This window comes from Mesoplodon densirostris, chromosome 3 (genome assembly GCF_025265405.1).
Source record: "Mesoplodon densirostris isolate mMesDen1 chromosome 3, mMesDen1 primary haplotype, whole genome shotgun sequence".
NCBI classification, from domain to species: domain Eukaryota; kingdom Metazoa; phylum Chordata; class Mammalia; order Artiodactyla; family Ziphiidae; genus Mesoplodon; species Mesoplodon densirostris.
Genome location: NC_082663.1, coordinates 137,000,561 through 137,024,495, shown reverse-complemented (window position 1 = coordinate 137,024,495; position 23,935 = coordinate 137,000,561). Strand labels below are relative to the sequence as shown.

The 23,935-nt window shown below is 38.8% G+C and overlaps 1 protein-coding gene across 2 annotated transcripts in view; it reads left to right on the top strand.

Moving 5' to 3' along the window:
• Positions 1 to 22,299, top strand: part of LOC132485566 (transcription factor SOX-30-like) — a 97,634-nt gene extending 75,335 nt beyond the window's left edge. Inside the window, exon 5 of one of the 2 annotated variants that reach the window (XM_060092103.1) lies at positions 21,432 to 22,299. In XM_060092103.1, coding sequence (XP_059948086.1) covers positions 21,432 to 21,828 — 397 coding nt within the window. In that variant the 3' untranslated portion in view covers positions 21,829 to 22,299. The remainder of the gene's footprint in view (positions 1 to 21,431) is intronic. The other variant, XM_060092104.1, reaches the window with a different exon arrangement.
• Positions 22,300 to 23,935: the final 1,636 nt, after the last annotated feature.

The window sequence follows — 23,935 nt, the reverse complement described above, 5'->3', positions numbered from 1 at the left end:
TTATCTGAAACAGTGTGGGGAAGTTCAAGCCTAAGGACACTCTTGAAAACAATGAGGTTTTGGTGATAAGCAAATAAAAAGAGACTCCTCTTAATTGAGACCAAGAAGCTACTGTATGCCAGCTAGTACACCAAAGAGAACTAGGGAAAGAAACAGCAAAGAAGAGCCCTCCTGCAGTCAGAACAAACCTCAAAGACTCCTCAAAGTTTACCCCTTCTGAATTTAATTGGATCAGACTGTGGAACAATCTTCTGCCCCAAGGCATTTTGAAAACATTAGAGCAATCAGCCAGCAATTAGTGGAATCTTAACAGCTGTATGTGACAGCAAATGAGTCAGAGAGCTTAACACAAAAATCAGGGAAGGAGATAGTCAAAGAGAGTCCTGCTCAAACCAATATCATCCTAGGGTGACTGTATTCATGTCCAAGTCTGTGCCCTCTAAGGAGTGACACTCAAGGTTCACACTACAGAGGAAAGAGACTTCACTAAAATAGTCTGTCCCTGGTGGTCCATTGGGTAAGACCCTGCGCTCCCAATGCAGGGGGCCTGGGTTCGATCCCTGTTCTGGGAACTAGATCCCGCTTGCATGCCACAACTAAGAGTCTGCATGCTGCAACTAAGAAGTCTGCATGCCTCAAGCAAGACCCGGTATAGCCAAAATAAATAAACAAACAAACAAATAAATAAATATTTTTAAAAATAAAAAAAAATAGTCTAGTCAAGTCAGTAAACAAAAAACAAGCAAAAAAAAAAAAAAAAACCCCAAAAAAAGTAGCCCTGGAGAAGTGAAAGAGAGTCATTGTCCAGAGTTCCTACAGTATATTACGTAAAATGTCCAGAGTTCAACCAAAAATTATGACATGCAGAGAAACAGGAAAGCACAATTTGTACATGGGGGAGAAAAACAGGCAAAAGAAACTACCTGTGGTAGGGCCCAGATTTCAAATTTGACAAAGGCTTCCAAGCCATTATAAATATATTCAAACAATTAAAGGAAACCATTTTTAAAGAAGTAAAGGAAGTTATGATGATGATGTCTCTTCATAGAGATACTATCAATAAAGACATAGAAATTATAAAAACAGCCAAATGGAAATTCTGGAGTTGAAAAGTACAATAACCAAAATGAAAAATTCACTAGAGGGGTTCAACAGTAAAATTGAACGGACACAAGAATGAATCAGAAAACTTGAAAATAGACTGGTAGTGATTTTACAATCTGAAGAATAGAGTGGAAAAAGAATGAGGAAAAATGAACAGAGCCTCAGAACACAGTCATCATTAAGTGTACCAGTGTATCTATAAAAGGAGTATCAGAAGGAGAAAGGAGAGAAGAAGAAGCAGAAGAAAGTATTTGAAGACCTAATAGCTGAAAACTTCCCAGATTTGATGAAAAATATTACACATTTAAGAAATTTAATGAATTATGAGTAGCGTAAAAGCCAAGAGATCCACAGCGAGACACATCATATTAAACACACATAGTATAGACACATCATAGTAAAATACTGAAATCCAAAGCCAAAGCCAAAGAGAAAATCAAAGTGAGAGAGAGAGAGACAGACAGACACTCATCAATAAAATGAACACCTGACATCCCATGAGAAACAATGGAGGCCAGAATACATATTTGAAGTACTGAAAACAACCTGTCAACTTACATTTAGTGAAGCCATGTTTCAAAAATGAAGCCAAAGTAAAGACATTCTCAGATAATCCAAATCTGAGATTGCTAGCACACTTGCATTGTGAGAAATACTGAAGGGAGTTCTTCAGGCTGAGAGTAAGTGATCACTAATGGTAGTTGGAATACAAACAAACAAAATACCAAAGAGCCCAGTAAAGGTAAAAATGCAATGATAAAAGATAGTATAGGAAATCTAAAAACGAGTGGATGTATGTATATGTATAACCAATTCACTTTGCTGTACAGCAGAAACTAACACAACATTGTAAAGCAACTATACTCCAATAAAAATTAATAAAAAAAAAAATAGGGCTTCCCTGGTGGCGCAGTGGTTGAGAATCTGCCTGCCAATGCAGGGAACACGGGTTCGGGCCCTGGTCTGGGAGGATCCCACGTGCCACGGAGCAACTAGTCCCGTGAGCCACAACTACTGAGCCTGCGCGTCTGGAGCTTGTGCTCTGCAACAAGAGAGGCCGCGACAGTGAGAGGCCCGCGCACTGCGATGAAGAGTGGCCCCCACTTGCCACAACTAGAGAAAGCCCTCGCACAGAAACGAAGACCCAACACAGACAAAAATAAATAAATAATTTAAAATAAAAAATAAATAAAAGATAGTATAAAAAAGACAGTATAAATCTTCTTTTGACTGGTTTTAAAAGCAGTTGTATAAAACAATATGCAAATAATTGTTTTGGGGGACCTATAACATATAGAAATGTAGTATATTTGATAATAAAAGCATAAGGAAGTCGGTGGAGGCAAAGTTGTTTTAGAGTAAGGAAATGATGGCAGATGGTAACTTGAATCCACAGGAACAAATGAAGAGAACCAGCAGTAGTGAATAAAAAGGTTAATATAACAAACCTCAAAGTATATACTTGCTCTCCTTTCTCTTCTCAGCTTATTTAATAGGCATAAACTTATATAAATTAATAATCATACCCATAGATCGCTGGTTTTATAACACATATAGCTATAATTTATATAACAATAGTACACAAAGGGGGAAGTAGGAGTAGAGCTATATACAAGCGACATTTCTATATTTTGGGACTTCCCTCGTGGTCCAGTGGGTAAGACTCCACGCTCCCAACGCAGGGGGCCTGGGTTCGATCCTGGGCCAGCGAACTAGATCCCGCATGCATGCCGCAACTAAAGAACCTGCATGCTGCAACGAAGATCCTGTATGCCGCAACTAAGACCCAGTGCAGCCCAAATAAATAAATATATATTTTTAATTTCTATATTTTACTGGAATTAAGTTAGTAAAAATCTGAAGTTGATTCAGGTAAGGTAAGATGTATATGATTAGCCCTAGAGCAACCACTAAGAATAACAAAAAAATAGTGGAAAAGTTGTTAAAGGAACTAAAAAGTTATTTAGAAAATATTTACTTCATGCAAAAGAAAGCAGTAAAGAAGGAATAGAAGGCCACAAGGAAAATACAAGACACATAGAAAACAAAAGATAAAATGGCAGACATGAATCCAGCTGTTTCAATAATCACCTTAACTGTTAATGATTAAACAATCAAAAGGCAGATATTGTATAACTGGATAAAAATCAAGATCTTAACTGTATGTTGTCTACAGTAGACAAACTTCATAGTCAGACTCTTCCAAAAAATGGGAGGGCCTCATTCCATGAGGCCAATATTGCTCTGCTACCCAAACCAGAGAAAGACAACATAAGAAGGGAAAACTGCAGGTCAATATCTCTAATGAATACAGAGACAAAAATCCTCAACAAAATACTAGCAAAGTGAATTCAGCAGCATAACAAAAGGATTATACACTGTAACCAACTTGGATTTATTCCAGGAATGTGAGTTGTTTAACATATGAAAATCGATTAATGTAGTATACCATATCAATAGGATAAGGGACAAAACCACACAATCATCTCAATGAACCCAGAAAAAAAGCATTTGACAAAACTGAGCACTTCTTCATGTTGAACATGAAGTATTCCAGCAAACTAGGAATACAAAGAAACTTCCTCAACTAGTTAAAGGGCATCTACCAAAGGAACCCTAACTAACATTATACTTAATGACAAAGACTGGAGATCAGCAAGACCCACTTAAGATCAAGAATAAGACAAGGATGGGGCCTCCCTGGTTGCGCAGTGGTTAAGAGTCCGCCTGCCGATGCAGGGGATGCGGGTTCGTGCCCCGGTCTGGGAGGGTCCCATATGCCGCGGAGCAGCTGGGCCCGTGGGCCATGGCCGCTGGGCCTGCGCATTCGGAGCCTGTGCTCCGCAACGGGAGAGGCCACAACAGTGAGAGGCCCACATACCGCAAAAAGAAAAAAAAAAAAAAAAAAAAAAAAAAGAATAAGACAAGGATGTACATTTTTACCACTTCTATTCAACATTTTATTGGAGGTTTAATCCAGGACAATTAGACATGAAAAATAAATAAAAGGTATCTAGACTGTAAAGGAAGAAATAAAACTATATTTATATATTGCACAATCTTATATATAGAAAATCCTGAGGAATCCACAAAAAAAAGCTATTATAAGTAACAAATGAATTCAGCAAGTTTTCAGGATATAAGACTAATATATATAAAACAGTTGCATTTCTGTACAGTAGCAATGAATAAATAGAAAATGAAATTGAGAAAACAATTCCATCTACAATAAAATAGAATTTAAAAACCTTAGGAATCAATTTAACGAAATAAGTGCAAAACTTATATTCTGAAAAGTACAAAACACCACTGAGGTAGAATGTCACTGAGAGTTACAGAATAGGGAGCCCCAAGAATCTCTCTCTCCACTGAAGCAATAACTAAGCTGGCAAAAACTGTCAGAATCAGCTGGAGGGGTGTTTAATGAAGAAAGAAGCTGCTAAATTCTGATAAGAGAGCACTGTGGCATTTTTGCCACAGCCATCTCACATTTTCTAGTTCAGTGATGGCCAAGGGGATGGTGAGCCATGTTCCTGGTGTGACTTGTTGCTACTAGAGGAGGCAGTACAGACCCTGTTCTTCAAGCATTATGGTTGTGCATTTTTGACCTGTCTGGTGACGTCCTGAGGAATTGGCTCAGGGCTTACCTTAATTTGACTCTCCCAAGCATTCCCTTAGAGCTGGAGTGGCCTCCCAGCTAGTGTTTGTGGAAAATATTTAAAGGTATGTACTGTCCACAGCTGCCTGGGTTAAGGGACAACAGACAGGACAAGCAGCAGACAGACTGAAAAGCCTAGAAGAGACTGGGAAAGGAGACATATGGGGGAAGAGAGGCTTTGTAAAACTCCCATGTATACTGAGGAACCAGTACACAAGGGCACAAACATATCCAGAGCTAGCATATCCAGGGCCAGACACATGTTCAGCAAACACTGGAGAAGACCCTAAGCTTTCACCTCTGACTGCTTTTTAGGCTCTGTGTAGATAGGAAGTCAAGGCTGAAGAAGACTTGTAAATAGCTTGACCCCAAACTTCCAAAATTTAAAGAAAGATAGGAATCCAAGAAGCTCGATGAACACTGAGTAGGGTAAATTCAAAGAGATACATTATAATCAAGCTGTCAAAGCCAAAGAAGGAGAGAATCTTGAAAACAGCAAGAGGGAAGTGACTAATCTTGTACAGGAGATTCTCAATAAGGTCAACAGCCAGTTTCTCATCAGAAACCACGGAGGTCAAAAGACAGTGGCATAGCATAGTGCTGAAAGAAAAGAAACCATAACCAAGGATTCTATCACCAACAAAACTACCCTTCAGAAATGAAGGAGGGCTTCCCTGGTGGTGCAGTGGATAAGAATCTGCCTGCCAATGCAGGGGACACGGGTTCGATCCCTGGTCCGGGAAGATCCCACATGCCGTGGAGCAACTAAGCCCGTGCGCCACAACTACTGAAGCCTGTGTGCCTAGAGCCCATGCTCTGCAATAAGAGAAGCCACTGCAGTGAGAAGCCCACACACCACAATGAAGAGTAGCCCCTGCTCACTTCAACTAGAGAAAGCCTGTGTGCAGCAACAGAGACCCAACACAGCCAAAAATAAAATTAAAAAAAGAAAGCAAGAAAAGAAATGAAGGAGAAGGAATTCCCTGGCAGTCCAGTGGTTAGGACTTGGCACTCTCACTACCAGGGCCCCAGATTTGATCCCTGGTTGGGAAACTAAGATCCCACAAGCCACGCAGTGTGGCCAAAAAAAAAAAAAAAAAAAAAAGTAGAGAAAGTTCATCACCAGTAAACCTACCCTACAAGGGATGCTAAAGGAAGTATTTCAGAATAAAATGAAAAGGCAGTAGACAGTAACTCAAAGCCAGACAAAGAAATAAAGAACACTGGTAAAAGTTACTAAAATAACAGATACAAAAGCCAAGTATCTTTTTTCTTTTGTTTTTTTGGCCTCACCAGCCGACATGCAGGATCTTAGTTCCCCGACCAGGGATCAAAGCCGTGCCCCCTATAGTGGAAGCACAGAGTCTTCACCACTAGACCACCAGGGAAGTCCTTCTTTTGTTTTTAAAAGCCAAGTATATTGTATTTTTGGTTAGTAACTTTTTTTCTATGTGATTTAAAAAGCAAATGCATAAAACATCTATTATAAAATCTATGTTAATAGATATAAAATGTATAAGTACATAATTCAGGACAGTAGCAATACAAAGGAAGGAAGGCACTGTATACAAGCAGAATTTTGATATGCTAATGAAGGTAACTTAGTATCAATTCAAACGAGATTGTTATAAAATTAAGGTGTTAATTATAATCCCCATGGTAACCACTTAAGAAAATCACTTAAAAATATTTGAGGGAATTCCCTGGCAGTGGTGGAGAGGACTCCATGCTTCCACTGCACCCCTGAACCCCAGCTCAGGAACTAAGATCCCGCATGCCATGTGGTACAGCCAAAAAAAAGAAAAAAGGCAGAGTAAGTATTTCCTTATCAGTAATCCCTTTAAATGGATTAAATTAAAAGGTAGATTGGCAGAATGAATTTAAAAAATAATCACACTAAATCTTGTCTCTAAGAGACTCACTTTATTTATTTTAAAAAATAAACATGATATTCACTGAGCAGACTTTTTTTTTTTTTTTTTGGCTGCACCATGTGGCTTGTGGGCATCTCAGTTCCCTGACCAGGGATTGAGCCTGTGCCCCCTGCAATGGAAGCACAGAGCCCTAACCACTGGACCACCAGGGAATTCCCACAAGAGACTCACTTTAGATCCAATGACACAAATAGGCTGAAGTGAAAAAATAAAAACAGATATTCCTTGCAAGTATTGTAGTAACCAAAAGAGAGCTGAGGTGGCTATAATAGTATTTAACAAAATAGACTTTATGTCAAAATTGTTACAAGAGACAAAGATATTACATATTTTATTTATTTATTTATTTATTGGCCACACTATGTAACATGTAGGATCTCAGTTCCCTGACCAGGGATTGAACCCGGGCCACAGCAGTGAAAGCCTGGAATCCTAACCACTAGGCCACCAGGGAACTCCGACATATCCATTTTAAAACGTTAAGAAGGGACTTCCCTGGTGGCACAGTGGTTAAGAATCCGCTTGCCAATGCAGGGGACGGTTTAGATCCCTGGTCTGGGAAGATCCCACATGCCATGGAGCAACTAAGCCTGTGAGCCACAACTACTGAGCCCAGGCACTGCAACTACTGAAGCCCACGCGCTCTAGGGCCCATGTGCCACATCTACTGAGCCCACATGCTGCAACTACTGAAGCCTGCGTGCCTAGAGCCCATGCTCTGCATCAAGGAAAGCCACCACAATGAGAAGCCCGTGCACCACAATGAAGAGTAGCCCCCACTTGCTGCAACTAGAGAAAGCCTGGGCACAGCAACGAGGCCCTAACGCAGCAAAAAAAAATAATAAAATGTTAAGAAGATATAGCAATTATAATCACATAATATATAACAACAGTACCCCAAAATATATGAAGCAAAAATTGACAGAATTGAAGGGAGAAATACACAGTTATGCAATAATTGTTGAAGACTTCACTACTTTATTTTATTTATTTTTTATTGAGATATAATTGACATGTAACATTATATTAGTCTCGGTATACAACATAATTTTTTTCTTGTGATGTGAACTTTTAGGATTTAATCTCTTAGAAACTTTCAAAAATACAATACAGTGTTATTAACTATAGTCACTATGCTGTATATTACATCCTGAGGACTTAACTTATTTTATAAATAAGAAGTTTGTATATTTTGACCACTTTTATCCATTTTGCTCACCTCTCACTCCCAATCTCTGGCAACCACAAACTGTTCTCTGTATCTGTGATTTGGTTTTCTTTGTTTTTTGTTTGTTTGTTTTTAGACTCCTCATGTAAGTGAACCCATATGGTATTTGTCTTTCTCTGACTTATTTCACTTAGCATAATGTCCTCAAGGTCCATCCATGTTGTTGCAAATGGCAGCATTTCCTGATATCATTGTGGTTTTAATGTGTATTTGCCTGATAATTGTGATAATTGTGAGCAACTTTTTTTTTTGGCTGCATTGGGTCTTAGTTGCTGCGCATGGCCTTTATCTAGTTGTGGCGAACAGGTGCTACTCTTCATTGAGGTGTGTGGGCTTCTCATTGCGGTGGCTTCTCTTGTTGTGGAGCACGGGCTTTAGGTACACAGGCTTCAGTAGTTGCAGCACGTGGGCTCAGTTGTTGTGGCACGCGGGCTCTAGGGTGCGTGGGCTTCAGTAGTCGTAGTGCGCAAGCTCAGTAGTGGTGGCTCGCGGGGTCTAGACCGCAGGCTCAGTAGTTGTGGTGCACAGGCTTAGTTGCTCCACGGCATGTGTGATTGTCCCAGACCAGGGGTTGAAGCCATGTCCCCTGCATTGGTAGGTGAATTTGTAATCACTGCACCACCAGGGAAGTTCTTGAGCACCTTTTCATGTACCTGTTGGCCATCTGTATGTCTTCTTTGGGAAGAAAATGTCTGTTTAGCTCCTCTGCCCATTTTTAAATCAGATTTTTTTTTTTTTGCTATTGAGTTATATGAATTCTTTATGTGTTTTGTATATTAATTGTTTATCAGATATATGATTTGCAAGTATTTTCTCCCATTCGGTAGGTTGCCTTTTCATTTTGTTGATGGTTTCCTTACAGTACAGAGCTTTTCAGTTTGATGTAGTCCCACTTGTTTATTTTTGCTTTTGTTGCCTTTGCTTTTGGTGTCAAATCAAAAAAAAAAACTGCCAATTCAGATGTCAAGGAGCTTATTGCCTATGTTTTCTTCTACGAGTTTTAAAGCTCTAGGTCTTATGTTTAAGTCTTTAATCCATTTTGACTTGATTTTTGTATATGATGTAAGATGGGGTCCAGTTTCATTCTTTTGCATGTGGCTGTCCAGTTTTTCCAACACCATTTATTGAAGCTTCTGTCTTTTCCCAATTGTCTATTTTTGTTAGTTAATTAATAGCCATGAATTAATTAGCCACATATGCATGGGCTTTTTTATAGCTCTGCTTTCTGTTCCATTGATCTATGTGTCTGTGTTTATGCCTATACCATACTGTTTTGTAATATAGTTTGAAATCAGAGAGTATAATGCCTCCAGCTTTGTTCTTCTTTCTCAAGATTGCTTTGACTATTCACTGTCTTTCATGTTTCCAGAAAGCATGTGGGATTGTTTGTTCTATTTCTGTGAAAAATGCCATTGGATTTTGATAGGTATTTCACTGAATCTGTAGATTGCTTTGGGTAGTATGGATATTTTAACAACATTATTTCTTCCAATCCATGAGCACAGAATATCTTTCCATTTATTTGTGTTTTCTTCAATTTTTTTCATCAGTGTCTTATAGTTTTCGGTGTACAGATCTTTCACATCCTTGGTTAAATTTATTCCTAGGTATTTTATTCTTTTTGATGCAATTGTAAATAGAATTGTTTTTCTTAATTTCGTTTTCTGACAGTTTGCTGTTAGTGTATAGAAATGCAACTGATTTTTACATATTGACTTTGTATCCTGCAACTTTACTGAGTTCACTGACTAATTGTAACCGTTTTTTTGGTTGAGTTTTTAGGTTTTCCTAGATATATTATTATGTCATTTGCAATTAGATACCGTTTTACTTCTTTCTTTCCAATTTGGATGCCTTGTATTTCTTTTACTTGCCTAATTGCTGTGGCTAGGGCTCCCAGTACTATGTGGAATAAGTGGCAAGAGTGGGCATCCTTGTTCTGTTCTTTACCTTAGAGGAAAAGCTTTAAACTTTTTACCATTGAGTATGATATTAGCTGTGGATACTTTAAATAATGAACGGAAGACCATCCATCCAAAAATGATGAAGATCAAAAATGAAATAGAAGACTGTATGATACCTTAAACCAACTAGAACTAACAGAAATACATGATCTCCACCCAACAACAGGATATAGATTCTTCTCAAGTGAAAATGTATATTCTGTAGGATAGACCATATGGTAGATCACAGGATGAGTCTCAGAAATTTTTAAAAGATTGGAACCATACAAAGTTTCTTCTCTAACCATGATGGAATGAAACTAGTCATCAATAACAGAAAGAAAAACTGGAAAATTCACAAATATTGGAAATTAAACAACACACTCTTAACCAGTGGGTCAAATAATACATCACAAGGAAGATTAGAAAACACTTTGAGATGAATGAAAATGAAAACACAACATACCAAAACTTAAGGAATTATATAGCAAAAGCAGTGCTGATAGAGGAATTCATAGCTGCCCTGGGCTACATTTAAAAAGAAAGATGTCAGGGCTCCCTGGTGGCGCAGTGGTTGAGAGTCCGCCTGCTGATGCAGGGGACACGGGTTCGTGCCCTGGTCCAGGAAGATCCCACATGCTGTGGAGCGGCTGGGCCCATGAGCCATGGCCGTTGAGCCTGCGCGTCCGGAGCCTGTGCTCCGCAACAGGAGAGGCCACAACAGTGAGAGGCCCACGTACTGCAAAAAAAAAAAAAAAAAAAAAGAAAGATGTCAAATTAACAACTTAAGTTTTTACCTTAAGGAGCTAGAAAAAGAAGAGCAAATAAAACCCAAAGCTAGCAGAAGGAAGGAAATAATAAAGATTAGAGTAGAGATAAATAAAGAATAGAAAAACAATAGAGAGTTTAATGAAATAGAGAAAAAAAGGTCAACAAATGTTGGCTTTTTGAAAAGATCAACAAAATTGACAAACTTTTATAGCTAAGCTAAGAAAAAAAGAGAGAAGACATAAATTACTAAAATCAGTTATGAAACTGGGTACATTACTCTGACCTCATAGAAAAATTATTATAGGATAATAATGAATAATTGTACACCAACAAGTTAGATAACCTAGATGAAATGGACAAATACTTGAATTACCAATACTGCCTCAAGAAGAAATAGGAAATCTGAATAGGTGTATATCAAGAGATTGAATCAGTAATTAAAAAGCTCCCAACAGGACTTCCGGGTAAGATGGCAGAAGAGTAAGACACGGAGATCACCTTCCTCCCCACGGATACACCAGAAATACAGCTACACGTGGAACAACTCCTACAGAACACCTACTGAATGCTGGCAGAAGACACCAGACCTCGCAAAAGGCAATAAACTCCCCACATACCTGGGTAGGGCAAAGGGAAGAGATTCCCGCAGAGAGGATCGGTGCCGAGCGGCACTCACCAGCCCGAGAGGCTTGTCTGCTCGCCCACCAGGGCGGGCGCCACTGGAAGCTGAGGCTCGGGCTTCGGTCAGAGCGCAGGGAGAGGACTGGGGCTGGCGGCGAGAACTCAGCCTGAAGGGGGCTAATGTGCCACAGCTAGCCGGCAGGGAGTCCAGGAAAACTCTGGAGCTGCCGAAGAGGCAAGAGACTTTTTCTTCCCTCTTGGTTTCCTGGTACGCCAGGAGAGGGGATTAAGAGCGCTGCTTAAAGGGGCTCCACACACGGGCGCGAGTCACGATTGAAAGCGCGGAGCCCAATGACGGGCGTGGGACGCTGGGGCTGCTGCTGCCGCCGCCAAGAAGCCTGTGTGCGAGCGCAGGTCACTGTCCACACCGCCCTTCCGGGAGCCTGTGCAGCCTGCCACTGCCGGGTTCCCGGGATCCAGGGGCGGCTTCCCTGGGAGAACGCACGGCGCGCCTCGGGCTGGTGCAACGTCACGCCGACCTCTGCCGCTGCAGGCTCGCCCCACACTCCGTGCCCCTCCCTCCCGCCCGGCCTGAGTGAGCCAGAGTCCCCGAAGAGGCTGCTCCTTTAACCCTGTCCTGTCTGAGCGAAGAACAGACACCCTCCGGCGACCTACACGGAGAGGCAGGGCCAAATCCAAGGCTGAGACCCAGGAGCTGTGAGAACAAAGAAGAGAAAGGGAAACCTCTCCCAGCAGCCTCAGAAGCAGCGGATTAAAGCTCCACAATCAACTTGATGTACCCTGCATCTGTGGAATACATGAATAGACAACAAATCATCCCAAATTGAGGAGCCAGGAGTCAGTGCTGTGCCTCTGAGGTGGGAGAGCCAACTTCAGGACACTGGTCCACAAGAGACCTCCCAGCTCCACATAATATCAAATGGCGAAAATCTTCCAGAGATCTCCATCTCAACACCAGCACCCAGCTTCACTCAACGACCAGCAAGCTACAGTGCTGGACACCCTATGCCAAACAACTAGCAAGACAGGAACACAACGCCACCCATTAGCAGAGAGGTGGCCTAAAATCATAAAAACTCCACAGACACCCCAAAACACACCACCAGACGTGGACCTGCCCACCAGAAAGACATGATCCAGCCTCATCCACCAGAACACAGGCACTAGTCCCCTCCACCAGGAAGCCTACACAACCCACTAAACCAACCTTAGCCACTGGGGACAGACACCAAAAACAACGGGAACTACGAACCTGCAGCCTGCAAAAAGGAGACCCCAAACACAGTAAGATGAGCAAAATGAGAAGACAGAAAAACACACAGCAGGAGAAGGAGCAAGATAAAAACCCACCAGACCTAACAAATGAAGAGGTAATAGGCAGTCTACCTGAAAAAGAATTCAGAATAATGATGATAAAGATGATCCAAGATTCTATTTCCCAGATCCAAAATCTTGGAAATAGAATAGACAAAATGCAAGAAACAGTTAACAAGGACCTAGAAGAACTAAAGATGAATCAAGCATCGATTAAAAACACAATAAATGAAATAAAAAATACTCTAGATGGGATCAATAGCAGAATAACTGAGGCAGAAGAACGGATAAGTGAGGTGGAAGATAAAATAGTGGAAATAACTGCTGCAGAGCAAAATAAAGAAAAAAGAATGAAAAGAACAGAGGACAGTCTCAGAGACCTCTGGGACAACATTCAACGCACCAACATTCGAATTATAGGGGTTCCAGAAGAAGAAGAGAAAAAGAAAGGGACTGAGAAAATATTTGAAGAGATTATAGTTGAAAACTTCCCTAATATGGGAAAGGAAATAGTTAATCAAGTCCAGGAGGCACAGAGAGTCCCATACAGAATAAATCCAAGGAGAAATATGCCAAGACACATATTAATCAAACTGTCAAAAATTAAACACAAAAAAATCATATTAAAAGCAGCAAGGCAAAAACAACAAATAACACACAAGGGAATCCCCATCAGGATAGCAGCTGATCTCTCAGCAGAAACTCTACAAGCCAGAAGGGAGTGACAGGACATAATTAAACTGATGAAAGAGAAAAACCTGCAACCAAGATTACTCTACCCAGCAAGGATCTCATTCAGATATGATGGAGAAATTAAAACGTTTACAGACAAGCAAAAGCTGAGAGAGTTCAGCACCACCAAACCAGCTTTACAACAAATGCTAAAGGAACTTCTCTAGGCAAGAAACACAACAGAAGGAAAAGACCTACAATAACGAACCCAAAACAATTAAGAAAATGGGAATAGGAACATACATATCAATAATTACCTTAAATGTAAATGGACTAAATGCTCCCACCAAAAGACACAGATTGGCTGAATGGATACAAAAACAAGACCCATATATATGCTGTCTACAAGAGACCCACTTCAGACCTAGAGACACATACAGACTGAAAGTAAGGGGATGGAAAAAGATATTCCATGCAAATGGAAACCAAAAGAAAGCTGGAGTAGCAATTCTCATATCAGACAAAATAGACTTTAAAATAAAGACTACTAGAAGAGACAAAGAAGGACACTACATAATGATCAAGGGATCGATCCTAGAAGAAGATATAACAATTGTAAATATTTATGCACCAAACATAGGAGCACCTCAATACATAAGGCAAATACTAACAGCCATAAAAGGAGAAATCGACAGTAACACAATCATAGTAGGGGACTTTAACACCCCACTTTCACCAATGGACAGATCATCCAAAATGAAAATAAATAAGGAAACACAAGCTTTAAATGATACATTAAACAAGATGGACTTAATTGATATTTATAGGACATTCCATCCAAACACAACAGAATACACATTTTTCTCAACTGCTCATGGAACATTCTCCAGGATAGATCACATCTTGGGTCACAAATCAAGCCTTGGTAAATTTAAGAAAATTGAAATTGTATCAAGTACCTTTTCTGAGCACAATGCTATGAGACTAGATATCAATTACAAGAAAAGATCTGTAAAAAATACAAACACATGGAGGCTAAACAATACACTATTTAATAACGAAGTGATAACTGAAGAAATCAAAGAGGAAATTAAAAAATACCTAGAAACAAATGACAATGGAGACACGATGACCCAAAACCTATGGGATGCAGCAAAAGCAGTTCTAAGAGGGAAGTTTATAGCAATACAATCCCACCTTAAGAAACAGGAAACATCTCGAATAAACAACCTAACCTTGCACCTAAAGCAATTAGAGAAAAAAGAAGAAAAACACCCCAAAGTTAGCAGAAGGAAAGAAATCATAAAAATCAGATCAGAAATAAATGAAAAAGAAATGAAGGAAACGATAGCAAAGATCAATAAAACTAAAAGCTGGTTCTTTGAGAAGATAAACAAAATTGATAAACCATTAGGCAGACTCATCAAGAAAAAAAGGGAGAAGACTCAAATCCATAGAATTAGAAATGAAAAAGGAGAAGTAACAACTGACACTGCAGAAATACAAAAGATCATGAGAGATTACTATAAGCAACTCTATGCCAATAAAATGGACAACCTGGAAGAAATGGACAAATTCTTAGAAATGCACAACCTGCCAAGACTGAATCAAGAAGAAATAGAAAATATGAACAGACCAATCACAAGCACTGAAATTGAAACTGTGATAAAAAATCTTCCAACAAACAAAAGCCCAGGACCAGATGGCTTCACAGGTGAATTCTATCAAGCATTTAGAGAAGAACTAACACCTATCCTTCTCAAACTCTTCCAAAATATAGCAGAGTGGGGAACACTCCCAAACTCATTCTACGAGACCACCATCACCTTGATACCAAAACCAGACAAGGATATCACAAAGAAAGAAAACTACAGGCCAATATCACAGATGAACATAGATGCAAATATCCTCAACAAAATGCTAGCAAACAGAATCCAACAGCACATTAAAAGGATCATACACCATGATCAAGTGGGGTTTATTCCAGGAATGCAACGATTCTTCAATATACGCAAATCAATCAACGTGATACACCATATTAACAAATTGAAGGAGAAAAATCATATGATCATCTCAATAGATGCAGAGAAAGCTTTCGACAAAATTCAACACCCATTTATGATAAAAACCCTGCAGAAAGTAGGCATAGAGGGAACTTTCCTCAACATAATAAAGGCCATATATGACAAACCCACAGCCAGCATCATCCTCAATGGTGAAAAACTGAAACCATTTCCACTAAGATCAGGAACAAGACAAGGTTGCCCACTCTCACCACTCTTATTCAACCTAGTTTTGGAAGTTTTAGCCACAGCAATCAGAGAAGAAAAGGAAATAAAAGGAATCCAAATCGGAAAAGAAGAAGTAAAGCTGTTACTGTTTGCAGATGACATGATACTATACATAGAGAATCCTAAAGATGCTACCAGAAAACTACTAGAGCTAATCAATGAATTTGGTAAAGTTGCAGGATACAAAATTAATGCACAGAAATCTCTGGCATTCCTATATACTAATGATGAAAAATCTGAAAGTGAAATCAAGGAAACACTTCCATTTACCATTGCAACAAAAAGAATAAAATATCTAGGAATAAACCTACCTAAGGAGACAAAAGACCTGTATGCAGAAAATTATAAGACACTTATGAAAGTAATTAAAGATGATACAAATAGATGGAGAGATGTACCATGTTCTTGGATTGGAAGAATCAACATTGTGAAAATGACTCTACTACCCAAAGCAATCTACAGATTCAATGCAATCCCTATCAAACTACCACTGGCATTTTTCACAGAACTAGAGCAAAAAATTTCACAATTTGTATGGAAATACAAAAGACCCCGAATAGCCAAAGCAATCTTGAGAACGAAAAATGGAGCTGGAGGAATCAGGCTCCCTGACTTCAGACTATACTACAAAGCTACAGTAATCAAGACAGTATGGTACTGGCACAAAAACAGAAAGATAGGTCAATGGAACAGGATAGAAAGCCCAGAGATAAACCCACGGACATATGGTCACCTTATCTTTGATAAAGGAGGCAGGAATGTACAGTGGAGAAAGGACAGTCTCTTCAATAAGTGGTGTTCAGAAAACTGGATAGGGACATATAAAAGTATGAGATTAGATCACTCCCTAACATCATACACAAAAATAAGCTCAAAATGGATTAAAGACCTAAATGTAAGGCCAGACACTATCAAACTCTTAGAGGAAAACATAGGCAGAACACTCTATGACATAAATCACAGCAAGATCCTTTTTGACCCACCTCCTAGAGAAATGGAAATAAAAAGAAAAATAAACACATGGGACCTAATGAAACTTAAAAGCTTTTGCACAGCAAAGGAAACCATAAACAAGACCAAAAGACAACCCTCAGAATGGGAGAAAATATTTGCAAATGAAGCAACTGACAAAGGATTAATCTCCAAAATTTATAAGCAGCTCATGCAGCTCAATAACAATAAAACAAACAACCCAATCCAAAAATGGGCAGAAGACCTAAAAAGACATTTCTCCACAGAAGATATACAGACTGCCAACAAACACATGAAAGAATGCTCAACATCTTTACTCATTAGAGTAATGCAAATCAAAACTACAATGAGATATCATCTCACACCAGTCAGAATGGCCATCATCAAAAAATCTAGAAACAATAAATGCTGGAGAGGGTGTGGAAAAACGGGAACACTCTTGCACTGCTGGTGGGAATGTGAATTGGTACAGCCACTATGGAGAACAGTATGGAGGTTCCTTAAAAAACTACAAATAGAACTACCGTATGACCCAGCAATCCCACTACTGGGCATATACCCTGAGAAAACCATAATTCAAAAAGAGACATGTACCAAAATGTTCATTGCAGCTCTATTTACAATAGCCAGGACATGGAATCAACCTAAGTGTCCATCATTGGATGAATGGATAAAGAAGATGTGGCGGGCCTCCCTGGTGGCGCAAGTGGTTGAGAGTCCGCCTGCCGATGCAGGGGATATGGGTTCGTGCCCCGGTCTGGGAGGATCCCATATGCCGCGGAGCGGCTGGGCCCGTGAGCCATGGCCGCTGAGCCTGCGCGTCCGGAGCCTGCGCGTCCGGAGCCTGTGCTCCACAACGGGGGAGGCCACAACAGTGAGAGGCCCGCATACCGCAAAAAAAAAAAAAAAAAAAAAAAGAAGATGTGGCACATATATACAATGGAATATTACTCAGCCATAAAAAGAAACGAAATTGAGCTATTTGTAATGAGGTGGATGGACCTAGAGTCTGTCATACAGAGTGAAGTAAGTCAGAAAGAGAAAGACAAATACTGTATGCTGACACATATATATGGAATTTAAGAAAAAAAATGTCATGAAGAACATAGGGGTAAGACAGGAATAAAGACACAGACCTACTAGAGAGTGGACTGGAGGATATGGGGAGGGGGAAGGGTAAGCTGTGACAAAGTGAAAGAGCGGCATGGACATATATACACTACCAAATGTAAGGTAGATAGCTAGTGGGAAGCAGCTGCATAGCATAGGGAGATCAGCTCGGTGGTTTGTGACCGCCTGGAGGGGTGGGATAGGGAGGGTGGGAGGGAGACGCAGAAGGGAGGGGATATGGGAACATATGTATATGTATAACTGATTTAATTTGTTATAAAGCAAAAAATTAAAAAATTAAAAAATTAAAAAAAAAACAAAAAAACCCAAAAAAACCAAAAACCTCCCAACAAAGAAAAGCCCTGGACTAGATAGCTTCACTGGTGAATTCTACCAAACTTTTAAAGAAGAATTAACACTAATCCTTCTCACATTCTTCCAAAATATATAAGAGGGAGTGATTCTAAAGCCAGCATTACTCTGTTGCCAAAGCTAGAAAAAGATATCACAAGAAAGAAAATTACAGAATCAACAAAATACTAGCAAACTGAATCCAGCAGCATATTAGAAGGATTATACACCAAGACCAAGTGGGATTTTCCCCAGGAATTTTAAGTGTGGTTCAACATCAGGAAATCAATCAGGGTAATACATTTCATTAAAAGAATGAAGGAACAAAACCATCTGATCATTTCAATTGATGCCGAAAAAGCATTTGATAAAATCCAACACCTTTTTGCCATAAAAATCAATTCCTGATTTCAAAACTTAGCAAACTAGGAGTAGAAGGGAACTTCTTCTACATGATAAAAGGCATTTATCCAAAACCGACAGTTAACATCATACTCAATGATAAAGCACCAAAAGCTTTCCCCTAAGACTGGGAACAAGACAAGGATGTCTGCTTTCACCACTGCTGTTCAACATTGTACTAGAAGTTGCAGCCAGAGCAATTAGGCAAGAAAAAAAGACATGTAAAATGGAAAAGAAGTAGAATTACCTCTTTTCACACATGATACTATATATGGAAAATCCTACATATAGAAAATCCTAAAGAATCCACGAAAATTTATTAGAGTGAATGAATGAATTCAGCTAAGTTGAAGGGTATAAGATCAATATACAAAATTCACTTGTATTTCTGTACACAAGCAATAAGCACTCAAAAAAGGAAATTGAGAATACAATTCTTTTTACAATAGCATCAAAAAGAGTAAAATACTTAGGAATAAATCTAACCAAGGAGATGCAAAACTTGTAAACTGAAAACTATAAAACATAGCTGAAATAAATTAAAGAAGACTGAAATAAATGGAAAGGTATTTGTGTATAGGCATTGGCAGACTTATTATTAAGATGGTAGTACTTCCCAAAGGGATTTACAAAATCAATATAATCCTTTTCAAAATCCCAGCAGCTTTTCTGCAGAAATGGAAAAGCTGATCCTAAAATTTACATGGAATTGTAAGTGACCTGGAATAGTTAAAACAATCTTGAAAAAGGAAAACAAAGTTGGAGGACTCACAATTCTTGACCTCAAACTTACTACAAAGCTACTTTGTATCAAAAAACATGGTATCAAGAGAAAGAGGAGACAAGCCACAGACTAGGAGAAAATATTTTCAAAAGATGTATCTGATAAAGGACTGTTATCCAAATATACAAAGAACTCTGAAAATTCAATAATAAGAAAATGAACAACCCAGTTAAAAATGGACAAAAGACCTGATCAGATACCTCACCAGAGAACATATACAGGTGACAATGAAGCATATGAAAAGATTCTCCACATCATATATCATTAGGGGATTGCAACTTTAAACAACATTGCAATATCACTACACACCCCTCAGGATTGCTTTGCTCACTACACCATGATGCTTCTGTAGGTATTCATTTTCATCCATGTAACCTTTTAGGAGTACTCTTTTTTTTTCCCAATAAATTTATTTATTTAGTTTTGGCTGTGTTGGGTCTTTGTTGCTGCATGCGGGCTTTCTCTAGTTGCGGCAAGCAGGGGCTGCTCTTCGTTGTGGTGCGCGGGCTTCTCATAGGGGTGGCTTGTCTTGTTGCAGAGCACTGACTCTAGGCGCATGGGCTTCAGTAGTTGTGGCATGCAGGGTCAGTAGTTGTGGCTTGCAGGCTCTAGAGTGCAGTTTCAGTAGTTGTGGCACACAGGCTTAGTTGATCCGCGGCATGTGAGATCTTCCCAGACCAGGGCTCGAACCCGTGTCTCTGGTATTGGCAGGCGGATTCTTAACCACTATGCCACCCGAGAAGTCCAGGATTACTCTTATCTTTACTGATATTTTTGTTTTCCCGATATAATACTAACTTGTTTTTACCACACCAATATAGCCATGTGATGTTTGCATTATAGCACACTTTAGCAGTTATCAAGTATATACTACCTGGATATTAGATTTTTTTAAATTAAATTCTCCACCAAAGCTTGTGTAATATCTTGCCTATATTGAGTCCTAAAAGAATAGTTAGTAGGTGAATTGTTCCTAGCTGAAGAGAAGAAGGCTTTGTGGAGGAAGTAGATTTGAGTACACCCTTGAAGTATTTGTGGAATCCAATGCATGGAGAGATCTAAAGATAGAAGAGCTATGGAGCAAAGTCATAGTAGCTGCAAGTACAATGCATTCAGGATGTATGTATTAAATTAAAAATTCCTGAATGAGGATGTGGCAGTAGGAATGGAAACCTGAAACGTTTCAGAAACTAGGTCTCATTTTGTGATATTGAACATGGGCAAGGTCCCTAGCACTTGGAGATTTGGGGGTAGGACACCAACCCCTGAGGAAACCCTATATTTCCAAAGAACTTGAGATGATAGTCTATTATGTCAATCATACTTATATTTTTAAAGGGAAGGAAACAAAGTTGACCTTGTAAAAAAAAATGTTGGAGCATGAAATGAAACACCCAACTTGTTTTGGGTTTTGCTAATGAGCATGGTTATTATGCTTATATTATCTGTCACTAGATGGAGTCCATGAGTCCAGGCAACTTTTGGTTGGACTTTTCTACATAACTCTTCCTATGATTCCTGTTCTGTGCCTTTGAAAGGTGGAGTAATACTTTTTTTAAAAAAATTGACAAACGGGTTTGAATGGCAGAATTTTTAGATTTGCCTTACAAGAAAAACTATTAGTTTATAAAACAGCAAAGTGATCTTTTCAATTCTTCACATTCCCACACTCCAAATTTCTTTTTGGAAAAGATCTCTAAAAACCACAGTTTAATATCAGTTCTAAATCTTTCTGGTATTGAGTGTTTTAATATAATTAATTATTGAATGTGAATTTAAAACTTAAGTTGTTATCCTCTTTTCGAGTGCCCTCCCCCATCCCCAAGAGCTTTTGATTTCAACCCAGTTAAACATTTCCCCCCACCTCCTGTAAATTTTGCTTCAAATACTAGTAAGAACAATTGTTACACTGCTTACTAAGTGTCAATATTTAGCACAGCACAGCAGGTACCTGCATTTCTAAAACCTTACATGGCATAAGGCATCATGAGTGAAAGGCCCAGATAGGTAATTTTTCTTTATCAAGGCTGCCAAAGGTAAGAATCCTGAGGCTGATAATAGGTAATACTTATAAGCTTACTTTGCCAATTGTTTTATGTTGGGACTAGGCAACACGTAGATGAGTACATGAAGTAGTTGCAGAAGGTTATCTTGGGAGCTCTCTAGGCCCCAGTTAAACTTGCTCAGTTAGTCTGTATACAAGGCAACATGTGGACAAGTTATGATCGAATTCCTTTTTTGTCTTTCTGCTACAGCACGTGCCCTTATAGTCGGCCTCCTTTTGACTATGGACATTTTCCAGGTTCAGTGCCAGAATGCCTTGGTTATTATGAAGAAAGATACCAAGACCATGAAGCTATGTTTTCAGCTTTAAATAGAGAATGTCTTTTTAGAGACTGTCCTTTTAGAGACTACCCAGATGAACGTGCTCACAGCGAAGATTTTTGGAGTTGTGAGAGCTTGGATGGGACCTCTTACTGTAACAGTCATAGCCACAGTGGGGAAGAATACTTAAATCCCATGCCTCAGCTGGACACTGGAGCCTTGGAAAGTGTCTCCACAGCCCCGACATCAACTCCCTCTAACATCCAGCAAGTCAATGTCACTGACATTGATGAGGAGGAAGAAGAAAAAGTGCTCAGGAATTTATAATTATAAAACAAATATGTACAGAAAATAAACATCTCTTAAAATATATTCTGGGTCACTTGATGTGAAAAAAAGCACCTAGAATGCTTTGTTGAGAGTTTTCAGCTGTGATCTGAGGAGTCAAAACCAAATGCAATTTATGCCTTCATAAAGTTTTGATTAGTGAAACTGGAATCCTGATGTTTCATCGTAGGAATATTTAAGATATGAAGTAGTTTATTTTTATGGCTGAAATTTGTATCAGCCTATATTATCATTGCTTTATCTTGAAACGTGCAAAACACTGAATCCTCACAATTATATGTGAGGGGAAAGGGGGTGTGTAATCTGGCATGACAAGTGTGATTTGTATTTTAACTCAGGATACATTTATTTTTCTTTATATAATGTTTTGTTTGGTGTTTATGTAATACTTATGGATGTTTCAGTTTTTATGTAACATTTTGAAAATATTTTGATAACTTTTAGCAGTAAATTGGGACTCAGTTACCAAATTTAATTTACACTAATAACCAATTATAAGTTACAAATGTGTTTTAATGGAACCTGAGTAATTCCTTCACCTAAATTAGTCATTTCTGTTCCTAAACATTTTCATCATCTTTTTTGGATATCTTTTTACATTTGGTATGCATTGTTCTACTTTTGTTATACTTAAATAAACATAGAGAAAATTGTTCTTGTTGGATGTTTTCTATTTGGGAGACAGAAATAAGCAAAATGAGTATTGTTCAAATGAGAATGGGTTCCATACCACATGTAGATATTCATTTTAACTTAATAGTCTCTAGAATTGTACAGATCCTATTAGCTTACTTGAAACTGTATCAACAAAGATGGTGTGCACATATTATGATGCCATTTCCAAACTCTTTACAGATGTGTACCTATGACTTAAGCACTCCCTAAATGGAAGAGCTCTTCCAGATTTGGTTCAAGCAGCTGTCTTTAAAACCATGGAGTTCATTTAAGAGCACATGGAATTTGTTTAATTCACAATGAGCAAAAAAATCCTATTTGCAATGTGGCCTCTGGGTAAATGCCCACTTATGGATGGAGAGAACCATATTAGAACAGGATCAGAACCACCAGAGTTGGGATCAGGGTAAAAGAGATCTACAAGACACAAAGTGAATTGATCATCAGAAATAGCCACAAACCAATACACTTTTCTCTCAATGATCTGTATAATTTATACAAATTGAGATCTTTTACTTAAAACTGCTTGGAAATTATGTATGGGAACCTATTCTAAGCTTCCAACTTCTTCCTTTACTAAACCTGTTCCTTAAGTAAAGGCTGTTACTGTATGATACATTTCATCAACCATATACTTAATTGTATGTAACATTTCCTCTTCCCAATAAAATTTTTATTTTCACATTTTATATTTATTATTACTCTGTGCAATATCACTTGAATGTGGTTAAAGACCAAAATTTGAATTCCTTGGTAGAGGATAAACATGTAACTTCACATTGGAACTACAGCACATTTGATGTCTACACCATGACAGATGTCTACACCGTTGTATGTGACAGTTTGAGCCATTTAATCCCATTTCATTTTAATCGCACCTTAGTGACTGAACTGCATTTTGATCACAGACCTTATTCTTTTTTTACTGAAGTATAGCTCATTTACAATTTATATTAGTTTCAGGTGTAAACAGTGATTCAATGTTCTTATAGATAATACTCCATTTAAAGTAATTATAAAATACTGGCTAAATTCCCTGTGCTGTACACTATATCCTTGTAGCTTGTTTTATACATAGTAGTTTGTACCTCTTAATCCCCTATCCCTATCTTGCCCCTCTCCCATTCCCTCTACTCACTGGTAATCACTAGTTTGTTCTTTATCCTGTGAGTCTGTTTCTGTTTTGCTATAGTTGTTTGTGTTATTTTTTAGATTCCTCATATAAGTGAAAACATACAGTATTTGTCTTTCTCTGTCTGACTTATTTCATTAAGCATAATAGGGAATTTCCTGGCAGTTCAGTGGTTAGGACTCTGCGCTTCCACTGCAGGGGACATGGGTCCCTCCTGGTCAGGGAACTAAGATCCCCCATGCTGCGTGATGTGGCAAAAAAAAGAAAAAAGGCATAATA